The sequence below is a fragment of the Dendrobates tinctorius genome, unplaced genomic scaffold, assembly GCF_039654945.1.
Source record: "Dendrobates tinctorius isolate UK_male_01 unplaced genomic scaffold, ASM3965494v1 ptg000001l, whole genome shotgun sequence".
Taxonomy (NCBI): domain Eukaryota; kingdom Metazoa; phylum Chordata; class Amphibia; order Anura; family Dendrobatidae; genus Dendrobates; species Dendrobates tinctorius.
Window position 1 is genome coordinate 3,622,095 of NW_027361669.1, and position 20,144 is coordinate 3,642,238.

At 49.0% G+C, this 20,144-nt stretch overlaps 1 protein-coding gene across 2 annotated transcripts in view; it reads right to left on the minus strand.

The window, feature by feature from the left end:
- The window catches only part of LOC141100594 (E3 ubiquitin-protein ligase RNF14-like), a 59,459-nt gene that overhangs the window by 27,331 nt on the left and 11,984 nt on the right, over positions 1-20,144 (minus strand). For both annotated transcript variants that reach the window (XM_073590211.1, XM_073589487.1), the window contains exon 3: positions 18,407-18,558. In XM_073590211.1, the coding sequence (XP_073446312.1) occupies positions 18,407-18,558 (152 nt within the window). The remainder of the gene's footprint in view (positions 1-18,406; positions 18,559-20,144) is intronic.

Here is a 20,144-nt window from a genome sequence, read left to right on the forward strand (position 1 = left end):
AGAACTAAGGGGAGGAGCTGTCTCTGGGGACCAGGAAGGAGTGAGTCAGTTAGTGTGAGGAGGGCATCGTGTGCAGACGTGGAGGAGAAGAGCTGGGGAGACTGAGGAAAGTGGAGAGCTCAGTCCCAGTGATAGCGCATGATCTGGAGCCTGGTCTCCAAGGGTGTATGGATACTAACGGTCCTGCACCAGAAACCAGAGGAATAGGAAGCTGTAAATGCTCTATTCCCACATAATTCTCGGAGGCACAACAGCGACGGTTGAGCCAAGAGAGATAGAAGGCTACGGCTGTCTGCCATGCGAGTGGAGTGTAGATAACATCAGAAAGGAGGAACTCCAGTGTAACTCAGTACTGGGAGTACTTCATTGAGAGCGCTAGAAAGGAGACTGCACAACCCATCTGCCAGAGTGATTCCTGATTTGCTTCCAGGCTAAACAGCTCCTGTGCCATCTGTACTCAGGACCCTGGGCTGCATTTGCCAAGTAAAGGTAAAGAAACTGCAACCTATTGTGTCCTTGCCTTCTTGCTGCAACCTCCCCGGCACTGCTGCATCTCTGTGCCTGACACTGCACTGCACCTTCCTTCCCAACACCCATCTACACTGCCCTGGGACAACAGCCCTGCCTGTGGAGGGTTATAACATCTTGGCTGCACCACACCATCTGTCCCAGCGGATCTGTCTGCAGTGTCGGCTTAACATCTTCATTGCCGAACACTACAGGTGGCGTCACGAATCATCTATTCATAAACTTTATACCATCACTTCACTCCCTTACATGGACGCCCAGGGCCACGGACTGGGTCACCGCTACTGTGACACTTCCCTGTGAAATACCAGCCCAGTACCGAGTACCCCACTCCCATGGCGGGCGATCCAAGTCCCTCACACCGTTCGATTTGGAATGAGAGTGCTAGGAAAAATGGTGGCGGCAATGGAAGCGATTCCGTTTGCCCAACTTTATCTTCGTCCCCTGCAGCATGCCCTCTTGTCAGCCTGGGACAAGAGCCCTTTCACGCTCGATTACCGGTGTCGGTTGTCCTCCCAAGTCAGGCAGTCCCTACGGTGGTGGACGCACAGTTCCTCCCTTCTGCAGGGGAGACTTTTTCCCCCGGAGCAATGGTTGGTGGTCACAACCGACGGGAGCCTCCTCGGCTGGGGAGCGGTTTTTCACCGCCATACGACTCAGGGACGAGGGTCGCAGCAGGAAGCACGCCTACCAATCAACTTTTTGGAGATACGAGCAGATCGATTAGCGCTGCAACAGTTCCAGCACTTGCTGGCCGGCCGCCCTGTTCGGATTCAGTCGGACAACGCCAAAGCGGTGGCTTACGTAAATCATCAGGGGGGCACTCGCAGCAGGGCGACCATGCACAAGGTGGAACACATACTCCTCTGGGCCAAGAGGAACCACTCGGTAATTTCGGCAGTCCACATTCCGGGCGTGGAAAATTGGGCGGCGGACTTCCTCAGTCGGCAGGGTGTCGCGTCCAGGGAATGGTCTCTGCACCCCGAGGTCTTCCAGCAGATTTGCCAATGGTGGGGAACACCGGATGTGGATCTGATGGCCTCCAGGGTGAATGCCAAAGTGCCCGTGTTCGTCGCTCGGTCTCGGGACCCGCAAGCGATCGAAGTGGATGCGCTGGTTCTGCCATGGAACCAGTTTCGCCTTCCATACTTGTTTTCTCCGCTGCCACTACTCCCGAGGGTCATCAAAAAAATCAAAACAGAGGGGGTTCCAGCAATTCTGCTGGCCCCAGACTGGCCACGGCAGGCATGGTACGCAGATCTAGTGCAGCTGCTCGCAGATGTCCCATGGCGAGTGATAGAGCGCCCCAGTCTACTGTCTGAAGGGCTGACTTGCCACCCGAACTCAGGGGCCCTGCGTTTGACGGCATGGCCGATGAATCTTGGATTCTAACTCAAGGGTTTGGGCGCGTGGTGGTCGCTACAATGGTTAGCGCCTGGAAGCCTACCTCGGCAAAAATTTACCATCACACTTGGATGTCTTCTTTGGTTGGTGTCGAGATCACGGATTTTCTCCATTGATTTTTTCGATCCCCAACATTTTGGCTTTTCTCCAGTCGGGTTTAGACTCAGGGTTGGCCCCGAGCTCCCTTAAGAGACAGATATCGGCCTTGTCCGTCCTTTTCCAGCGGAAGATCGCTACTAAGTTGCAGGTGAAAACCTTCATCCAGGGGGTCTCCCATTTGGTATCTCCCTATAGGGCTCCTCTGGACACTTGGGACCTTAACCTGGTGTTGAGGGTCCTGCAGGAAGCTCCTTTTGAGCTGCTGCAAGACATTTCTTTGTCATACCTGTCCAGGAAGGTGGTATTCTTGGTAGCCATAACTTCCATTAGGCGAGTCTCGGAATTGGCGGCCCTGTCATGCCGAGCTCCGTTTCTCACTTTTTTCAAGGATAAAGTGGCTCTCAGGCCAGCTCCCCCCTTTCTGCCGAAAGTCGTGTCCTCATTTCACATTAATGAGGATATTGTCTTACCTTCTTTTTGTCCGGCGCCAGTACATCGTGTGGAAAAAGCGCGCCACACACTAGACCTGGTGAGAGCACTCAGGAGGTACGTGTCGCAGATGGCACCCTTCCGCCAGATGGATACGCTGTTCGTGCTCCCCAAAGGGCGCAGGAAGGGACTCGCAGCCTCAAAAGCGACCATAGCCAGATGGATCCGTCTAATGATTCAGGAGGCCTACCGCATTGGAGGCACGCCAATTCCAGCAGGGATCAGGGCGCCCTCGACTCAGGCGGTGGGCGCCTCTTGGGCGCTTCGGCACCAGGCTTCGGCAGAGCAGGTATGCAAGGCAGCAACCTGGTCCAGCCTGCACACATTTGCCAATCATTATAATATCCATGCTCAGGCCTCGGCGGATGCGAGCCTGGGTAGAAGGACACTCCAAGCAGCGGTGACACACCTTTAAGCAGGAGGTGCATGTGGCTTGGATTGGTGAGTGAATCTCCCACCCAGGGACTGCATAGGACGTCCCACAGTACCTGTGTCCCCCAAAGAGACGAAGAAGAAACATGGATTTTTGTGAGAACTCACCGTAAAATCCTTTTCTCCGAGACGCTCATTGGGGGACACAGCACCCACCCTATTAGCCAAGTTGGCTCTTCTTTTTTTAATTAATATGCATTTTTGTTGATGTTAGGGTGGCCCCTTTCCAGAGATATTGTTATCTGCATTTAAGGCTTATTTATTTTATGATTCTCCTACTGCTGTTGCACTAAACTGGTTTCGCCCGCAATCGAGGCGAGGGCGTATGCGGCGGAGGAGGAGCTAACTTTTTTTGTTCACTTAGTGTCAGCCTCCAGGTGGCAGTAGCATACACCCACAGTACCTGTGTCCCCCAATGAGCGTCTCAGAGAAAAGGATTTTACGGTGAGTTCTCACAAAGATCCATGTTTTGGGGAAATGTACTGTGCATCACCATACTGTTTTTGAAGAATAAACTGTGAATTCATCATACTGGGGAGGTAGGAGGGGGTACTATGGAGACTTCATACAATGTGTTGAGAAAGTGGGAGCATCATACTGTGTGGAAATGTTGTGAAAGGAGCAGTAAAATTTTGTGGAGGTTTGTGTGGGCATTGTATAATGTGGTGACCATCACTCTGTGAGCTTCAATGTGTATAATGTGGTGACCATCACTCTGTGAGCTTCAATGTGTGTGTTGGAAGCATTGTGGGGGCTATGAGAGCGGTGTGATGTGGCACAGGGCAGTAGCCATGGGCAAGGTACCCGTCTCTTACGCCCCGGCACATTACATGAAGATGGGGGTCCTGGCTTGGTGTCTAGACTTGTATTATGGGGGGGCTATGCCCTTGCAGGCCGCATGATGCCAATGACTTCAGCTGGCCAGGACAGGATGTTGAACAGTTCAATGAGGGAGACGACCACTCAAAAATAAATATTCTTTTGCTAAACAGCACCTTGGTGGGAACTTTGTACAGTAGATAGCGGGTGCAAGACTTCACAAATGCTTCCTTTAACACATGGAGTATCTTCAACATCTTCACATACATTCTCCCTATCCTCAGAAAGACTCAATTCTATTTCACTCCATCCTATATCTTCACCACTACCCAGTGCAGTACTAGAGTCCAGTAAGTGAGAATCTTATTCTCAACCCATGGTTCCGTGTCCTCTCTTCCTCTTAAATGAACTAGTTTGCCAATATCTCCAGTACTTAGCTTTTCTACTTCTGACTAGTGTTGAGCAATACCTTCCGATATCGTGAAATATCGGATCGGATTGGATCGGACCGATACCCATAAAGTATCGGATATCGACGATTCCGATACAGGAAACCAATGCAAGTCAATGGGACACAAATCGGAATTAAAATAAACCCTTTCTTTTGTTGTAGGTTTATACTACATGAAGAAAAACAACTAGGAATAATGTAGAATGTATTGGGGGAGGTGGAGAAGACATTAAAGGCATAGAGGTTTAGCCCAATCAAATGGAATAGCAGGAATACATTTCTTTTTAAAGACGTTCGGAGTTACAAAGATATTAACTATGTTAACCTTTGTTATATTTTGTCAGATATGTATGTTTCACTACTTCCATGCTCTTCACCTTCTTTTTTACTCTCCCACACTTTCTCCTTCATGATCCTCAGCAGCAGCAGCAGCAGCATCGTTTTCATCTTCTTCTTCACCTTCTTCCTATTATTCTTATTTTTTACATTCTTCATATTCTTCTTATTCAACTATTATTCTTCTTCATATTTACTTCTTCATCTTCTTCCTATTCTTCTTCATCATATTCTTATTTGTGACAGGCATTCCTGTAGTTGTTGAAGATTACACCTTCCGTTCTGCCTGTCACAAAAGATTTACAACAGGATTTGTCCGCGTTCAGTTTGGCCTGCAGCAGCAGGCATTTTCCAGGGGCACCACGAGGAGGAACGGACTCACCCCCATACACTGCTCAGTCTTCTTCTGCTTATAATTTAGATAATATCTTTTGCTCTGATTTTTAGTCTTATGCTTAATGTTCTTCTGCTTTTTGTTCCTCTGCTTTTTGTTCTTCTGCTTCTTGGTCTTCTGTCTCTTGTTGTTCTGTATCTTGGTGGTTGTCTTCATGTTCTTTGTCCTCTTGGTCATCTTTTTCAGGGTCATCTTTTTGGTCTTCTTTGGGGTGGTCTTCAGGGTCGTCGTCAGGGAGATCCAGAGTGATTTCCAAAAACCATTTCAAAAAGCATGAACTTGGAAATGTAGCAGAAGGTACAAGAAGGCTGAGGAACTGCCGAGAACCAGCTAACGGTACTGGAACCCGGATGGGTAGCAGAAGGAACAAGAGCCAATGGCACAACCGAGGCCCAGCTGACGGTACTGGAACCCGGTTACTAAGCAGGAGGTACCTGTGCTAGAAAACACTACCAAGGACCGGCAGACGTTTGCTGGAACTCGGATACCGAGATGGAGGCACCTAAGCCAAAGGCACTGCCGACAACCAGCTGACGGTACTGGAACCCGGATGGGTAGCAGAAGGAACAAGAGCCAATGGAACTACCGAGGACCAGCTGATGGTACTGGAACCCGGTTACTAAGCAGGAAGTACATGTGCCAGAAAGCACTACCAAGGACCAGCAGAAGTTGCTGGAACTCGGATACCGAGATGGAGGCACCTAAGCCAAAGGCACTGCCGAGAACCAGCTGACAGTGCTGGAACCCGGAGGGGCAGCAGAAGGAGCAAGAGCCAATGGAACTACCGAGGACCAGCTGACGGTGCTGGAACCCGGAGGGGCAGCAGAAGGAACAAGAGCCAATGGCACTACCGAAGACCAGCTGACGGTACTGGAACCCGGTTACTAAGCAGGAGGTACCTGTGCTAGAAAACACTACAAAGGACCAGCAGACATTGCTGGAACTCGGATACCGAGATGGAGGCACCTAAGCCAAAGGCACTGCCGAGAACCAGCTGACGGTGCTGGAACCCGGAGGGGCAGCAGAAGGTACCCCTGAAAAACAACGTTGCAAGGCCGCGAGCTGGCCGCAGTTACCGAAACCCACAGTACTACAGGGGGTGCTTGTCCTATTGGCACTACGGAACCAGCCTTTATTGCCAGATCCCGCAGCCCACATAGAAAGCACCTAAACTGCAGGCACCATAGAGTCGGCTAACCCGACCGCAACACGACAGGACAATGTATTGGTGCCAAAGTGACGTTGACACTTCCCGGAAACAGTTGGCGTGCTGGAACCAGGCTGGGCAGGAGGGAGTACCCATGCCAAAGGCACTGCCGAGAACCAGCTGATGGTGCTGGAACCTGGAGGGGCAGCAGAAGGAACAAGAGCCAATGGCACTACCGAGGACCAGCTGACGGTACTGGAACACGGTTACTAAGCAGGAGGTACCTGTGCTAGAAAGCACTACCAAGGACCAGCAGACATTGCTGGAACTTGGATACCGAGATGGAGGCACCTAAGCCAAAGGCACTGCCGAGAACCAGCTGACGGTACTGGAACCCGGAGGGGCAGCAGAAGGTACCCCAAAAAAATGTTGCAAGGCCGCGAGCCGGCCGCAGTTACCGAAACCCACAGTCCTACAGGGGGTGCTTGTCCTATTGGCACTACGGAACCAGCCTTTATTGCCAGATCCCGCAGCCCACATAGGAAGCACTTAAACTGCAGGCACCATAGAGTCGGCTAACCCGACCGCAACACGACAGGACAGTGTATTGGTGCCAAAGTGACGTTGACACTACCCGGAAACAGTTGGCGTGCTGGAACCAGGCTGGGCAGGAGGGAGTACTTGTGCCAAAGACACTTCTGAGCAGCAACTGGCGGTGTTGGAGCCCCGGGATTACAGTAGAAACAGAGTGTAGCCAGAGGCCTAATTGGAGCAAGTTTAAAATCTGGAGTTGTGTGAATGTGGACAGAGCAGGCGAAATTGCCGGACACACAGCAGGGGAGCAGCTGACGTTACTGAACCCCACTAACAAAGGAGCTAGTGTTTTTCTCTGTGCAGACGGCACTTCTGAGCAACAACTGGCGGTGTTGGAGCATAGGGTCAATCATGGTGTAGGCTAAGGCCTAATTGGAGCAAGTTTAATATCTGATGTTGTGATGAATGTGGAGGGAGCAGGAGATATTTCCGGACACACAGCAGGGGAGTAGCTGGCGTTACTGAACCCCACTAACACAGGAGCTAGTGTTTTTCTCTGTGTAGACAGCACTTCTGAGCAGCAACTGGCGGTGTTGGAGCCCAGAATCAATCATGGAGTAGGCTAAGGCCTAATTGGAGCAAGTTTAATATCTGATGTTGGGATGAATTTGGAGGGAGCAGGAGATATTGCCGGACACACAGCAGGGGAGCAGCTGGCGTTACTGAACCCTACTAACACAGGAGCTAGTGTTTTTCTCTGTGCAGACGGCACTTCTGAGCAGCAACTGGCGGTGTTGGAGCACAGGGTCAATCATGGTGTAGGCTGAGGCCTAATTGGAGCAAGTTTAAAATCAGTTGTAGTGTGAATGTGGAGGGAGCAGGAGATATTGCCGGACACACAGCAGGGGAGCAACTGGCGTTACTGAATCCCACTAACACAGGAGCTAGTGTTTTTCTCTGTGCAGACGGCACTTCTGAGCAGCAACTGGCGGTGTTGGAGCACAGGGTCAATCATGGTGTAGGCTAAGGCCTAATTGGAGCTAGTTTAAAATCAGTTGTAGAGTGAATGTGGAGGGAGCAGGAGATATTGCCGGACACACAGCAGGGGAGCAGCTGGCATTACTGAACCCCACTAACACAGGAGCTAGTGTTTTTCTCTGTGCAGGCGACACTTCTGAGCAACAACTGGCGGTGTTGGAGTACAGGGTCAATCATGGTGTAGACTAAGGCCTAATTGGAGCAAGTTTAATATCTGATGTTGGGATGAATGTGGAGGGAGCAGGAGTTATTGCCGGACACACAGCAGGGGAGCAGCTGGCGTTACTGAACCCCACTAACACAGCAGCTAGTGTTTTTCTCTGTGCAGATGGCACTTCTGAGCAGCAACTGGCGGTGTTGGAGCACAGGGTCAATCATGGTGTAGGCTAAGGCCTAATTGGAGCTAGTTTAAAATCAGTTGTAGTGTGAATGTGGAGGGAGCAGGAGATATTGCCGGACACACAGCAGGGGAGCAGCTGGCGTTACTGAACCCCACTAACACAGGAGATAGTGTTTTTCTCTGTGCAGACGGCACTTCTGAGCAGCAACTGGTAGTGTTGGAGCCCAGGGTCAATCATGGAGTAGGCTAAGGCCTAATTGGAGCAAGTTTAATATCTGATGTTGGGATAAATGTGGAGGGAGCAGGAGATATTGCCGCACACACAGCAGGGGAGCAGCTGGCGTTACTGAACCCCACTAACACAGGAGCTAGTGTTTTCCTCTGTGCAGATGGCACTTCTGAGCAGCAACTGGTGGTGTTGGAGCACAGGGTCAATCATGGTGTAGGCTAAGGCCTAATTGGAGCAAGTTTAAAATCAGTTGTAGTGTGAATGTGGAGGGAGCAGGAGATATTGCCGGACACACAGCAGGGGAGCAGCTGGCGTTACTGAACCCCACTAACACAGGAGCTAGTGTTTTTCTCTGTGCAGACGGCACTTCTGAGCAACAACTCGCGGTGTTGGAGCACAGGGTCAATCATGGTGTAGGCTAAGGCCTAATTGGAGCAAGTTTAATATCTGATGTTGGGATGAATGTGGAGGGAGCAGGATATATTGCCAGACACACAGCAGGGGAGCAGCTGGCGTTACTGAACCCCACTAACACAGGAGCTAGTGTTTTTCTCTGTGCAGACAGCACTTCTGAGCAGCAACTGGCGGTGTTGGATGACAGGGTCAATCATGGTGTAGGCTAAGGCCTAATTGGAGCAAGTTTAAAATCAGTTGTAGTGTGAATGTGGAGGGAGCAGGAGATATTGCCGGACACACAGCAGGAGAGCAGCTGGTGTTACTGAACCCCACTAACACAGGAGCTAGTGTTTTTCTCTGTGCAGACGGCACTTCTGAGCAACAACTCACGGTGTTGGAGCACAGGGTCAATCATGGTGTAGGCTAAGGCCTAATTGGAGCAAGTTTAATATCTGATGTTGGGATGAATGTGGAGGGAGCAGGATATATTGCCAGACACACAGCAGGGGAGCAGCTGGCGTTACTGAACCCCACTAACACAGGAGCTAGTGTTTTTCTCTGTGCAGACAGCACTTCTGAGCAGCAACTGGCGGTGTTGGAGGACAGGGATTACAGTTCAGGTGGTAGAAACATGAACACAACAGCAGACCTGGATACTGTTGCCAACCAATTATTTAATCTGGAACAGGACTGGCAAATTCCATCGAGATCCAGGCCTTGTTCATTTTCAGAAAAGTAAGCCGGTCAACGTTATCGGAGGATAGTCACATGCGACGGTATTTTAGTACACCACCTGCGGCACTAAAGACGCGTTCCGATAATACACTACCAGCAGGGCAAGCCAGCACCTCCAATACATAGTGGCTAAGCTCTGGCCATGTATCCAGCTTAGAGACCCAAAACTTGAAGGGGGAAGAGCCGTCTGGGAGTACACTGACAGGGCAAGACATGTAGTCTGTCACCATTTGACGGAAACGTTGTCTCCTGCTGACTGGAGCCGTCTGTGATGGTGTAGACATTTGTGGCGGGCACACAAAACTTTGCCACATTTGAGCCATACTGGTCTTGCCTTGTGCTGAGGCGCTGCCTCTGCTCCCTCTTTGTGCAGAGCTTCCTTCACTACCTCGACGCACAGAGCTGCTTTGTAAAGCACTAGCAGCACTGCTCTCAGGTGGAATGGAGAACATGATGGAATGCACCAGTGTGTCTTGGTACTCCCGCATTTTACGCTCCCGGATCAACGGTGTTATGAGGCTTTGTAAGTTGTCCCGGTAGCGAGGATCTAGGAGGGTGTACACCCAATAATCAGCCGTGTTGAGAATGTGGGCGATGCGGCGGTCGTTTCTCAGGCACTGCAGCATGAAATCAACCATGTGCTGCAGACTCCCAACTGGCCAAGAAACGCTGTCCCCTGCTTGAGGCGTCATCTCTGCCTGCTCTGCATCACCCCACCCTCACTCTACATACTGACTACTAGAGCATTGTGTACCTCCCTCCTCTGGACAGATGTCTTCCTCCTCCATTGACTCCTCCTCATCCTCCTCACAAAGTGTCCCCTGCCTAGGCCTTTGTGAGGAACCACATTGCGCAGACTGTCCAGAAGCAGATGGCATTTGTGACTCCTCATCCTCCACCTCTTCCAAAACCTCCTCCCTTAGTGCTTGCAGTGTTTTTTGAAGCAGGCAGATAAGGGGGACAGTCATGCTGACTAGTGCATCATCTGCAGTCGCCATCCGCGTGGAATCATCGAAGGCACGCAAAACGTGGCAGATGTCCTTCATAGAGGCCCACTCAGTGGTGATGAAGTGTGAACGGCGCGCAGTGCGACTTGTTTGTGCCTGATGCAGCTGGTACTCCATTACTGCTGCCTGCTGCTCACACAACTGCTCCAACATATGTAACGTTGAATTTCACCTGGTGGGTAGGTCACATATGATGCGATGTTTTGGAAGGCGGAATCGGCGCTGCAGAGCTGCAATGCGTGATCTTGCCATGCTGGAACGCCGCAAGTGAGCACACTCTATGCGGACCTTGTGCAGCAGTGCATCAAGATCCGGATAGTCCCTCCAAAAACTCTGCACGACCAAGTTGAGCACATGTGCCAGACATGGGATGTGAGTGAGGTTGCCTAGGCCCAGAGCTGCCACCAGATTTCAGCCATTGTCACACACTACCAAGCCTGGCTGGAGATTCGCTGGCACAAACCACACGTCGCTCTCCTGCTTGATGGCATTCCAGAGCTCCTGCGCTGTGTGGCTTCGATTCCCCAAAGAAATTAATTTCAGTACGGCCTGTTGACGTTTGGCCACGGCTGTGCTCATATCGGTCATAACAGGTAAGCGTTCATGGGTCCATGTGGAGGTAGAGCGTGACGGCTCCTGCAGCGCTGATTCTGAGGAACTGGAGTATGAGGAGGAGTCAATGTATACAGACTGGATTCCTGCAATCCTTGGAGTTGGCAGAACACGTACAGCGCCACTCTCAAGATCTGTACCCGGCTGCACATCATTTACCCAATGGGCAGTGAGGGAAAGGTATCGTCCCTGTCCATGGTTACTGGTCTACGCATCGGTGGTCAGGTGGACCTTGCTACTGACAGCGTTTAGTAGCGCATGTTTAATTTTTCCCTCCACATGCTTTTGCAGGGCAGGGACGGCTTGCCTGCTGAAATAAAAGCGGCTGGGCACATAGTATTGTAGGACTGCCAATGCCATGAAGTTTCGGAAGGTGTCAGTCTCCACCACCCTGAATGAGAGCATTTCAAGGGCCAATAGTTTTGCATAGAGATGAGCGACTTTGCCTTTTTTCTGGTCGAGTCGGGTTTCATGAAACCCGACTTTCGCAAAAGTCGGGTCGAACGAAATCGGCCGATTATCGTGAAAAGTCGAAGGCCGACTGAAACACGAAACCCAATGCAAGTCAATGGGGAAGCAAAGTCGACAGGGAGTGGAGGACAGGAAACACACCTACAGTGCCCTTTTGAATGCCAAAAACATCAATTCTGATTACTGAAGCTTTTCAACCTTAATTTACTTCATAATACTAGTTACGCACTGAGAAATGGTTTTTTTTTGGCTAAATTTGTGAGGGGGTAGGGCTGGCTCCAGGTTTTCATGTGCCCTGGGCCAAAGAGCGCCCCTTTAACACATACCACAACTCATGATGCTCCGATACCGCAGAGAAATAGCGGCATAGTACAATGAAAAATACTTCACTTTTTACATCTCATGACTGATATCCATTTTTAATAGCTCCAAAAACGGACAATATATTACTCCATACAGTATTATGGCCACCGCATAGTGCGCTATACAGAGTAAATAGGCCCATATATTTCTCCATACAGAATCATTGGTCCCATATAATGTTTGAAACAGTATATGATGAGCTCCACATAATGCTACAGTATATGTTGGTCCCCATGGATGAAGCTCCACTGTTTTATGGGCCCAAATAATGCTCCATACATAATGGACCCAATTTCTAATGCTCTAGTGTATAATGTGCCCTGTAAATGCTGCTCCAGTGCCTGATGTCCACCCTTTGGAATGCCCCAGTGTATGGTGAGCCCCATATATCATTCTCCAGAGTATAGTGCTCCCCAAAAATTGCTGTCCCAACATTGAAAACAATTAAATAAGTCTCCTCGCTATGGAATCCCTGTACTAGTCTGGACTCCTCGTCGTCCCCATCGTCCATCTCACTGCACTTGGCTGTTTAGGCAGAGGGCGTACAGACGTGATGTCATTGCGCTCTCTGATCAGACTATCACTGTCAGGAAGCGCGGAAGACGTCATGGTGGTGGAGCAGGGAGAGGTAAGTATTTCAACTTTGCAAGTGCTGTGATCCTGAGCAAGCAGGGGGGGCCCACTCGTTGGTGACGGCAGTGGCACAGGGCCCCTCTAATAGTACGGCGGTGTGTGGCGGTGAGTCAGAGACACTTTTGTGTACTATGAGGGGCCCTGTACCAGTACCATCGCCCATGAGTATGCCCCCCCCACCTGCTCAAGGAACCTGCACTTTCATCTGCACCTTCCTCTTTGTCACTGTGTAAGGTGGTATAGTATGCGGGAAGGGGAACCTGAGTTTCCTCTGGGTCAGATTCTGGCTGTGTAGAGTGTGAGGGGAATGTAGTGGTCTGGGTCAATGTACCAGCAGAATCATCTAGCAGTGGCTGGGCATCAGTGCACTTGTGGTGCCCCCAGGAGTATGGTCGCCACAGTGGCATTACCTTCCTCCTAGGGAGTGTGATGTCATGCTTGGGAGCAACAAAGGATCTCTCTAGCAGTTAAACCAACACACAACACATTTCCCACTCCACGCCAGCAGGGAGACCTCTGAACATGACTGCTGAGGAGCTGCTCTCTGTGGTCGGGAGGAGGTAAGTTAGGCCATTCAGTGCAGGGAACGGGAAGTGTGTGGACGTGAGAAGGGGAGCTGGAGGATGAGCAGAGATAAGGCTCACTCCTAGCTGGAGCGCTTGGTCCGGATTCCGTTCTCCGAGTTTGTAGGGACACTGACATTCCTGCAGCAGAATCCGAAGGAAGTAGCAGCTGTAAATGCTCTGTACTCAACTAAGGCTCGGAGGCCCCAGCAGCGACGTGTGTGAGCCAGAGGAAAAGGCTATGGCTGCCTGCCATACGAGAAAGTTCCAAAGGAGTCAACAGGGGGAACTTCATTGAACTCAGCACTGCGAGTACCTCAGATAAGCGCTAGAACGAAGGCCACACTACCTATCTGCAGAGAGAGAAATCTATATTGGCTTCCAGGCTGACCAACTCCTTCTTCATCTGTACTCTGGGTCCTGGACAGCACCTACCAAGTACAGGTAAAGGAACTGCACGACTGTGTCTGTCATCTTTCTCCTGCGCCTGGCACACGGCTCAGCTACATCCTGCACTGCACACCATCTCCCAACTCTTTAATCTGCCCTGCAACTACGGCCCTACCTGTGCAGGTCTTCTACATCTTAGCTGCACCACAACATCTGTCCCACAGAAGCGACACTGCTGGTCAATCTAATCAGAAACCAGAGGTGGCCTCACGTATCATTCACCTATAAACCCCTTTGCATGGACGCCCAGGGCCACGGAACGGGTCACCACCACCGTGACACATCCCTGTGAGACACCAGCCCGGTACCGATTAACCCCACTGCCCTGGCTGGCCACCCACACTCCATGTCAGATTCATCTTGGACTAGGGAATTCACGATTTGACTTGATAACCCAAGCATGGTATGATGAAAGAGCTACATGGACTAATGTGAAGTGTGGCCTGCTGCCTCATTCAGTTTGGGTGGGGGTGCAGGACACAAGGAAAGGGGTTCTTCCTGACCAGGAGCCAGCACTTGACCACTCAGTGCTTGCATTTTTTGAAACTTCAGAAGAGGCGGGCATATTTGATGGAGTCTGTTTCGGCAATGTAAGCCAAAACCAGTTCCTCATGCTCCGCCTTTAAAAGCGGTTAACCTACTCCCAGAAAAGGTATCATTCCAGGCGTTCCGGAGCCAGACCATGACGCAGGCTCAACACCTCCTGCCTTAGCTGCTATTGTGCTTTTGCCACTACCAGCAGATGCACCACCACCTTTATCACCAGCTGGGCCCCCGCGCCCACGTCCGCGGCCTCTTCCACCAAACTTCAAAATTTTGCACAAAATAGACACAAAATAACATCAGATATATGGCACTGTATCAGAAATGTACAGCTCTATTCAGTCAAAGGATAATTGTCAATCTGCATATATATTCCATCAGTCACAGAGACGCTCACAGGCTCAGTATGGATTAGACAAGAATATAAAAAGTAGACAAAGTGCACAGTATCATCAGATAGCAGGTATATATAGCATAGTTTAAACATTAACAATGTACATCTATATATCAGGAGTAGTGTTGAGCCACCCCGCTAGTGTTTTGGTTCGTCACTCAGGAGGCAAGTTCGTCGAATGTTCGTCGAACCCCATTGAAAACAATGGCAGGCAAACACAAACACATAGAAAACAATTACAAAACACCTTAAAAGGTGTCCCAAAGCAGAGAAAATGCTCAGAAGACAAAAATTACATATGGAAAAGGGCAACTACATTTAGAAAAGAGGTGGAGGAGTAAAAGGAGAAGGTGGAGGAGACACAGATATAGGCTTGTCATTCCCTTATGAAGTCAAGAAAGGCTGGAATAAAAATGTAAAATACCAACCAAAAAAAAAAAATTCTGAAATCGAACACGATCATATACCGTCGGACTTCCCACTAATAAAATATGCCAACTGGCGATCGGGCTGCGTTATTCCCACGAACCTCCAAACAGCATCCATGAAGGCAAAGTGTTTGCTTTCCGAGGGCAGTATGATTGCAAAGCTGAACCTTAAAGGAATATCCAAAAGGGCACCACCAGGAGTGGAGCCAGCGGCTTAATTGGACTCCACCCGGGAAACCACAACCATGCCACCTCAAGAAAAAATGCACATATTGAAAGCTTTGTCGATTGTGTGTGTGGTGTGGTATGTCCATTTGTAGTTGTGCTAGCAATTTGCCAGCTTTATTCCGTTAACGAACGAGACGCCGGCATGCCCCGCGGTACGCGTCAAGCTTACTAGAGGGATACGCGAGGCTCTGGCACTATCATGGTGTTACATATCCGGGGCTGCATGCGCGCTACACTGAAAGGACCAGCTTTTGTCGCTTACAGGTGCAGCTAACCAGCAGAACACTGTTAGTAATGGGGATCTGTGATTCCAATTATTCCCCGCGAACGATGATTTCCCAGTAAGTGCAGGTCAACCGCAATTCCTGAATTAGACCTAACCGGCATTCCTGAAATAATGCAAAAAATTACGTGTCCAAACCACAGTTGCTGTAGCTTGCTTAACAGCTTGGCAGCTGTTCTCAGGCCCAGTATGGATTCGACAAGATTCTAGAAAGTTGATAAATTGTACAGTTTCACTGGATAACACGTACAGTCATATGTAAAAGTTTGGGCACCCCTATTAATGTTAACCTTTTTTCTTTATAACAATTTTGGTTTTTGCAACAGGTATTTCAGTTTCATATATCTAATAACTGATGGACTCAGTTATATTTCTGGATTCAAATGAGGTTTATTGTACTAACAGAAAATGTGCAATCTGCATTTAAACAAAATTTGACCGGTGCAAAAGTATGGGCACCCTTATCATTTTCTTGATTTGAACACTCCTAACTACTTTTTACTGACTTCCTGAATCACGAAATTGCTTTTGTAACCTCATTGAGCTTTGAACTTCATAGCCAGGTGTATCAAATCATGAGAAAAGGTATTTAAGGTGGCCACTTGCAAGTAGTTCTCCTATTTGATTCTCCTATGAAGAGTGGCATCATGGGCTCCTCAAAACAACTCTCAAATGATCTGAAAACAAAGATTATTCAACATAGCTTTTCAGTGGAAGGATACAAAAAGTTGTCTCAGAGATTTAACCTGTCAGTTTCCACTGTGAGGAACATAGTAAGGAAATGGAAGAACACAGGTACAGTTCTTGTTAAGCCCAGAAGTGGCAGGCCAAGAAAAATATCAGAAAGGCAGAGAAAAAGAATGCTGAGAACAGTCAAGGACAATCCACAGACCACCTCCAAAGACCTGCAGCATCATCTTGCTGCAGATGGTGTCACTGTGCATCGGTCAACAATACAGCGCACTTTGCACAAGGAGAAGCTGTATGGGAGAGTGATGCGAAAGAAGCCGTTTCTGCAAGCACGCCACAAACAGAGTCACCTGAGGTATGCAAAAGCACATTTGGACAAGCCAGTTACATTTTGGAAGAAGGTCCTGTGGACTGATGAAACAAAGATTGAGTTGTTTGGTCATACAAAAAGGCGTTATGCATGCGCTGTATCGGAATTCTGATACCGCGAGTATCCGATACTGAGTTCCGATACTTTTAGCATATATTTGCAGTATCGGAATGCTCAACACTACTTCTGACACCTTGGAACTCTCACCCGGGGCAGCCTCTTTGTCTCCTGGTCTCTGTTCTGTCCTGGCCCGATATCTCTTTGCGTTTTATCTTGTGGCCGTACTGCTATCCCAGGACCCATCTCCCACTGTTCACTCTGTCCTTTGGTCACTTCTCTCACTTCAGGATCACGTTATCCACTGCCTTGGTCTCCACTCACATCAAGGACACCGACGTCACGTGGTTCTGCTGATTAGTGAAACCTTAGGTCTGCTTCAATGGCACGCTGGGCTCTATCTGACTTCCTGACAGGAAACTATCTCTGACCCTTCACCTTTACCCCTCACACTCTGGGTTAGTCCCAAACATTACCAGCACTCTCCATACTTCCAGGTAGATTACAATACCAACACTTAAACCACATTTCACAGTTCACATTATGCACCGTAACAATACTCGTGTGTTCAAGGTTAATTTGGGCAGTATGTTCATCTCCTTACAGAGGTATCAAACTGTGTGGTTACACTTAAGGGCTACGCTATTTGCAATATTCAATGTTGGCAGATATAAAGTACTGGAGAAAGCTTAGGGCAGTGGCTTATTGTAAAATAATAGTTGCCGCTGAGAGGTGTTTACACTGTGGTATGTGTCCTTCCTATCATTAAAGTTTTGAGGGCATGCATAAGGTGGACTTTCTGAAAGTGAGCCAAAAGAACACCATCTGGAGCACAAAATGTAACAGCAATATCTAAACACAGGAGCAGGGTTTTTAATTATTCTATTTGAAATATACTTTTTGTGTAATCTTACAAAATCTAATGATATGTATGAAATGAAATATTTCATTATTTAGAGACCTGTAACGCTCGGGCATGGGTAAGTCCAGCTTACGACACAGCAAGTAAATACGATGAGATGGAAAAGGGGAAGGAGGGAACTAAAGGTAGGATGGGACACCTGCTGACACCAACCTGTGCCTGTCCCTAAGATCCCCTAACGCCCTATGCAAGTCCATCCCCCATTTGCCGTCAAGTGCCTTGTCCCTGACTGTCTCCTATATTGACCATGGCTAGTGTACTGGCCGACAAGGATGCTTGTCTCACCACAGCAGATGGTATCACACAGGAGACAGACAAAAAAGGAAAAAATACTTAGGTCCGGCTCTGCTGCTAAACTACACAACAGCAGAAAATACAGTACCAGGAATTAGAACTCTCAAAGCAGCAACACCACCGTAACAAGAACGCTCCACACCCACAGCTGGTCTGCGTAGAAGAACGAGTGTGATGAGAGAAACTCGCATTAATACCTGGCACTGCCGCCGGCACTCGACATGTATTTCTATGCAGCCGCACACTCCTATCTGAGTGCCGGCAGAAGTGCTGGGTACTGATGCGAGAGACTCGCACAAGTTTCTCGCACCACTCTTGCAAGTGTGACTCTGGCCTAAAACCGATGATCAGCTGATGTGTCATGTGTCTATTTAAAGGGAGATGGGAGTGGTGACTAACCACATCACCTGACCACCCTAAAAGAATCCTTAATGATTCGTGACAGGCTACTTTTAAGGGCTTATTCCCAAAACTGCATTATGGTTCAGTGTAAAGATCCATAATTTCCTGCTCATAGACAACTATGGGTCCATAGTGTGCCATGTTATTGGAGGGAAACAGCAGTTTATACAGATTCCAAAAAAATATGTATGCCATGTTTCAACACATACGGTCTGTATTTTCCCATACATTTCTTTTAACAGCCTTTGAGGCAATTAAGAAATCCACCCAATTATATAAACAGCATGTGTAAGGAATCCTGTTAGTATAATAAAAGAAAAGTAACCTGTGTTGGTGAAAGCCACTTGCAGCTTAGTGTGAAATCCGGGGGTGCAGCGGACGGGTAATCTGGGGGAAGTTCAAAGTTCAGCACAATTGGCGGCAGGAAGGGCACAGTGTTCTCAAAGTTCTCCGCAAATGAATTTGTTGCACTGTTGCCTTGATGAAAAAAAATGAGAACAAAAAGCATTAGCGTTTAAATGACTGAATATATGACAGCATCATGTTTGCTCCATGTTCATAATGTAAGATGTAAGGTTTATACAACGAAAGGATGTATATTGTATATGGTTAGAGGCACTATGGCAGTCAAGGGGTCCATGCGATTTGCATTAGAACAATATGTCTTTCATGAGAAGCTTTAAGTAGAGACTTAAAGAGAACCTGTCACATGGAAAAAACGCTATTAACCTTCAGATATGGGGTCAGTCTGCAGGTTAATAGCGTTGTAAACCTGCCCGGCGCTAGTGGGTCGCCCGCCAGGGCAGTAGGGTACTCGGTAACGGGCCGGTATCTCAAAGGGAAGTGTCACACTAGCGGTGACCCGGTCCGTGGCCCTGGGCGTCCATGTAAAAGGGGTTAAGAGTGGCTGATTAAAGTTTATAAGTGGATGATACGTGACGCCACCTGTGGTGATCGGCAATGAAGGTGTTAAGCCGACGCTGCGGTGCAGATCCTCTGGGACAGATGGTGTGGTGCAGCAATGATGTTGTAGCCCTCCACAGGTAGGGCTGTAGTCCCAGGGCAGTGAGGATAGGTGTTGAGGAAGAGGGTGTAGTGTCTTGCACAGAGATGTAGCAGTGCTGGAGAGTTTGCAGGAAGGACGCAAGGACACAATAGGGTACAATTTCTTTTACCTTTACTTTGCTTGGTAAATGCAGTTCAGAATTCCAGATTACAGATGGAACAGAGACTGGCCAGCATGGAAGCAACTTAGGAATCTCTCTATCCTATGGGTTGTGTAGTCTCCTTTCTAGCGCTTTTCTTAGGTACTTGCAGTACTGTGTTACACTGAAGTTCCACTTGCTTGTTCTCATTTAGAACTCCCTCGTATGGCAGACAGCTGTAGCCTTCTTCTTCTGGCTCACCTGTTGCTGTTGTGCCTCCGAGTCTTATGTGGGAACAGAGCATTTACAGCTTCTTATTCCTCCGGTTTCTGCTGCAGGAACATCAGTATCCATACAACCTTGGAGACGGGGCTCCAGATCATGCGCTATAGCTAGAAGTGAGCATTCAACTCTGCTCAATTTTCCAGCTCCTCTTCTCACGTCCACACATGTTGCCCTCCTCACACGAACTCCTCATTTCCCCTTCCTGACCCCCAGAGAGTAGCTCTTCCCCCTAGTTTTGGTTCAGAGCTCCCTCTGCTGGCATGGAGTGGGAACTATGTTGTGTGTTGTGATTAACTGACAGAGAGACCCTTTATTGCTTCCAAGCATTACATCACACTCCCTAGGAGGAAGGTAATGCCACCGTGGCGACCATACTCCTGGGGGCGCCACACTAGCACTTAGATCCCCGCTGCCAGGAGGAAATTAACTTTATTCTCCTCTGGCAGTGTTCTGGCTTCAGTCACGAGGGCGGTCCTGGTATGGGTTCGGTGACGTAATGTAAAGAGAGCAGCATTTGTAAACGCACCCCCGACACTGACTGACAGCGGCTCAACATAAGGGCCAACTATCAGTCAGTGCAGGGGGCACAGTTACAGCCGCGCCGCTCTCTGTATACAGAGCGCTGACTGAAAA